We start from the raw sequence: 5,000 nt of genomic DNA, 5'->3' as shown, positions 1-5,000 counted from the left end.
AGCAGTAGAAAAACTTCCCCTGAGAAGAGAATAACAGACATGTTCATCTTGGTAAAAGGTCACCACTACATCAGCTACGTTCAGTTCCTCTCTCATCCTGCTCTACCTCTCCTCTGTCTCTCTCTTCACCCTCTCTCTTCACTTCATCCTGCTCTACCTCTCCTCTGTCTCTCTCTTCACCCTCTCTCTTCACTTCATCCTGCTCTCTCTCTCCTCTGTCCCTCTCGTCACCCTCTCTCTTCACTTCATCCTGCTCTATCTCTCCTCTGTCCCTCTCTTCACTTCATCCTGCTCTATCTCTCCTCTGTCCCTCTCTTCACCCTCTCTCTTCACTTCATCCTGCTCTATCTCTCCTCTGTCCCTCTCTTCAGCCTCTCTCTTCACTTCATCCTGCTCTATCTCTCCTCTGTCCCTCTCTTCACTTCATCCTGCTCTATCTCTCCTCTGTCCCTCTCTTCACCCTCTCTCTTCACTTCATCTTGCTCTCTCTCTCCTCTGTCCCTCTCTTCACTTCATCCTGCTCTCTCTCTCCTCTGTCCCTCTCTTCACCCTCTCTCTTCACTTCATCCTGCTCTCTCTCTCCTCTGTCCCTCTCTTCACCCTCTCTCTTCACTTCATCCTGCTCTATCTCTCCTCCGTCCCTCTCTTCACTTCATCCTGCTCTCTCTCTCCTCTGTCCCTCTCTTCACTTCATCCTGCTCTACCTCTCCTCTGTCCCTCTCTTCACCCTCTCTCTTCACTTCATCCTGCTATATCTCTCCTCTGTCCCTCTCTTCACTTCATCCTGCTCTATCTCTCCTCTGTCCCTCTCTTCGCCCTCTCTCTTCACTTCATCCTGCTCTCTCTCCTCTGTCCCTCTCTTCACCCTCTCTCTTCACTTCATCCTGCTCTACCTCTCCTCTGTCCCTCTCTTCACCCTCTCTCTTCACTTCATCCTGCTCTCTCTCTCCCCTGTCCCTCTCTTCACCCTCTCTCTTCACTTCATCCTGCTCTCTCTCTCCTCTGTCCCTCTCTTCGCCCTCTCTCTTCACTTCATCCTGCTCTCTCTCTCCTCTGTCCCTCTCTTCACCCTCTCTCTTCACTTCATCCTGCTCTACCTCTCCTCTGTCCCTCTCTTCACCCTCTCTCTTCACTTCATCCTGCTCTCTCTCTCCCCTGTCCCTCTCTTCACCCTCTCTCTTCACTTCATCCTGCTCTACCTCTCCTCTGTCCCTCTCTTCACCCTCTCTCTTCACTTCATCCTGCTCTCTCTCTCCTCCGTCCCTCTCTTCACCCTCTCTCTTCACTTCATCCTGCTCTACCTCTCCTCCGTCCCTCTCTTCACTTCATCCTGCTCTCTCTCTCCTCTGTCCCTCTCTTCACTTCATCCTGCTCTATCTCTCCTCTGTCCCTCTCTTCACTTCATCCTGCTCTCTCTCTCCTCTGTCCCTCTCTTCACTTCATCCTGCTCTCTCTCTCCTCTGTCCCTCTCTTCACTTCATCCTGCTCTCTCTATCCTCTGTCCCTCTCTTCACTTCATCCTGCTCTCTCTCTCCTCTGTCCCTCTCTTTACCTTGAAGAGTTGTACTCCGATGCAGGCGAACATGAACTGCAGCAGAGAGGTGACGATCACGATGTTTCCGATGGTTCGGATGGCCACGAACACACACTGGACCACATGCTGAGGAGAGAGAGAGAGGAGAGAGAGAGAGAGAGAGACAGACCGAGGGAGAGCGAGAGAGGGAGAGCAAGAGAGGGAGAGAGAGAGAGGGAGAGCAAGAGAGGGAGAGAGAAGGAGAGAGAGAGAGCGAAAGAGAGAGAGAGACAGATACAGGGCTCATGAGGTTATCATAGAATCAGTTGGTCGACTATTATCACTTGGTCTGGACTGGGTTGAAGCTAGACGCTCTGGACATGTTTCACAGAAAGAAAGAGAACACTTCAGGTAAGTCATGGTGGAAAAGCTTTAGGGTTCCCTGTTGCTGTTAAAGACAACAGTTAGCTAGGTGGAGAAGGGTGGTGAGAGAGAGGAGAGGAGAGGAGAGGAGAGGAGAGGAGAGGAGAGGAGAGGAGAGGAGTGGAGAGAATAAAAGAAGAGAAGAGAAGAGAAGAGGGAAAAGGAGAGGAGAAGAGGGGAAGAGAGGAAGGGAAAGGAAAAGAGATGAAAAGAGAGGAGAAGAGAGGAGAAGAGAAGACAAGAGAGGAGAAGAGAGGAGAAGAGAAGACAAGAGAGGAGAAGAGAAGACAAGAGAGGAGAGAAGAGAGGAGAAGAGAGGGAATGAGAGGAGAAGAGAAGAGAGGAAAGGAGAGGAGAAGAGAGGAGTAGAGAAGAGAGGAGAGGAGAGGAGAGAGGAGAGGAGAGGAGAGGAGAGGAGAAGAGAAGAGAGGAGAGGAGAAGAGAGGAAAGGAGAGGAGAAGAGAAGAGAGGAAAGGAGAGGAGAAGAGAGGAGGAGAGAAGAGAGAAGAGGAGAAGAGAGGAGATAACAGTGAGACTCACTTTGAGGCCCTTGGCCCTGTTGATAGCCCTCAGGGGCCGAAGCACTCTGAGAACACGAAGGATCTTCACCACGTTGATGGCACTGGACCTGAACAGACACAGATTAAGACCAGGTTATCGAGAGAGGTCAAGTAGTAAACCATACATCAACTACAGACAGAGAGGTCAACTACTAAACCATACATTCACTACAGACAGAGAGGTCACCTAGTAAACCATACATCAACTACAGACAGAGAGTTCAACTACAAACAGAGAGGTCAACTACTAAACCATACATTCACTACAGACAGAGAGGTCACCTAGTAAACCATACATCAACTACAGACAGAGAGGTCACCTAGTAAACCATACATCAACTTCAGACAGAGAGGTCAACTACTAAACCATACATTCACTACAGATAGAGAGGTCAACTAGTAAACCATACATCAACTACATACAGAGAGGTCAACTACTAAACCATATATCAACTACAAACAGAGAGGTCAACTACAAACAGAGAGGTCAACTACAAACAGAGAGGTCAACTACTAAACCATATATCAACTACAGACAGAGGTCAACTACTAAACCATACATCAACTACAAACAGAGAGGTCAACTACAAACAGAGGTCAACTACTAAACCATATATCAACCTCAGACAGAGGTCAACTACTAAACCATATATCAACTACAGACAGAGGTCAACTACTAAACCATATACCAACTACAAACAGAGAGGTTAACTACAGACAGAGAGGTTAACTACAGACAGAGATGTCAACTACTAAACCATATATCAACTACAGACAGAGAGGTTAACTACTAAACCATACATTCACTACAGATAGAGAGGTCAACTAGTAAACCATACATCAACTACAGACAGAGAGGTCAACTACTAAACCATATATCAACTACAGACAGAGAGGTTAACTACTAAACCATATATCAACTACAAAACAGAGAGGTCAACTACAGACAGAGGTCAACTACTAAACCATACATCAACTACAGACAGAGAGGTTAACTACAGACAGAGGTCAACTACTAAACCATACATCAACTACAGACAGAGAGGTTAACTACAGACAGAGAGGTTAACTACAGACAGAGAAGTCAACTACTAAACCATATATCAACTACAGACAGAGAGGTTAACTACTAAACCATATATCAACTACAAACAGAGAGGTCAACTACAGACAGAGGTCAACTACTAAACCATACATCAACTACAAACAGAGAGGTTAACTACAGACAGAGAGGTTAACTACAGACAGAGAAGTAACTCCAGACAGAAACTGTATTTCTGTGTTCAATAGAACAGGAGTTTTGTAACCATCCCAGTAAAAAGGGCACCGCTAAATGAATGTCGATGAGAATTCCTAGGTGTGTTTGAACCATTGAAACTGTGGTAACGGTATAGTGAAGACCAACTCACTGTATTCCAGAGGAGATGAGCGACACGCTGACCACCACCAGATCCAGAATGTTGAAGTAGTTCCGACAGAACGAACCCTTATGGATGAACGCCCCGTACGCTGTCATCTACGAGGTCATGAACCAGGAAGAGAAAACCACAGGAAGCGTAAGACAAAAGATTGTGATCGAAGTGAATGTCTTGCTCACGGGTTTGCTGTTCAATATGTCATGTTTTTCCAACACTTAAAACACTTCCAACACTTCACCAGCCCTTCCAGAGCACAGTGTCCATTATGTGGTGTAGAGATGACTTAGAGAAGGAATGGAAGGTTACCTTCAGAATGATCTCTATGGTGAAGAGCCCAGTGAAGACGTGGTCTGCATAGCCTAATATCTGAGAAACAGTGATCACAATGCAGGTCAACACAATACATCACACGGTCGTGCATCTCATAGAGGCTTCCATAAGCATCACAATATATGTCACAAATGGCACACTATTCCCTACACAGTGCACTACATTTGACCAGGGAGTGGTTGAAAATAGTGCACTACATAGGGAATAGGGTGACATTTGGGGTGAAAACTTGTATAATAACATAGAAGCTATAATAATATAGAGAGAATGTAATTAAGTGGAAAAAGTAGTCACAATGCAGCGCGTGGTTCAGTGCCAGACATTAAGATTTATTAATCCACTTCAAGTTATCGAGCGGAGGGAAAGGATGGCTGAAGTCTATTGAACCAGAGATCTAATGGTGTAGTCACACACACACACACACACACACACACACACACACACACACACACACACACACACACACACACACACACACACACACACGGGCACGCGCACACACACACACACACACACACACACACACACACACACACACACACACACACACACACACACACACACACACACACATGGGCACGCGCACACATGCACACGGGCACGCGCACACAGACGCACACACACACACGTGCGCACACACACACACACACACACACACACACACACACACACACACACGGGCACGCGCACACACACACACACACACACACACACGGGCACGCGCACACACACGCGCACGCACGCACACGCACACAC

General features: G+C 47.1%; 1 protein-coding gene across 1 annotated transcript in view; it reads right to left on the bottom strand.

The window, feature by feature from the left end:
• Nucleotides 1–5,000, bottom strand: part of cacna1c (calcium channel, voltage-dependent, L type, alpha 1C subunit) — a 121,140-nt gene that overhangs the window by 54,726 nt on the left and 61,414 nt on the right. The window contains exons 12-16 of the mRNA XM_065021294.1: nt 4,221–4,280; nt 3,906–4,012; nt 2,477–2,564; nt 1,553–1,660; nt 1–19 (exon numbers count right to left, since the gene is read on the bottom strand). The exon at nt 1–19 is cut by the window's left edge and continues 34 nt beyond it. Of these exons, the coding sequence (XP_064877366.1) occupies nt 1–19; nt 1,553–1,660; nt 2,477–2,564; nt 3,906–4,012; nt 4,221–4,280 (382 nt within the window). The remainder of the gene's footprint in view (nt 20–1,552; nt 1,661–2,476; nt 2,565–3,905; nt 4,013–4,220; nt 4,281–5,000) is intronic.

The sequence above is a fragment of the Oncorhynchus nerka genome, linkage group LG8 (assembly GCF_034236695.1).
Source record: "Oncorhynchus nerka isolate Pitt River linkage group LG8, Oner_Uvic_2.0, whole genome shotgun sequence".
NCBI lineage: Eukaryota > Metazoa > Chordata > Actinopteri > Salmoniformes > Salmonidae > Oncorhynchus > Oncorhynchus nerka.
Note: the sequence above shows the minus strand (reverse complement) of the source record. Positions and strands in the feature narration are given on the sequence as shown.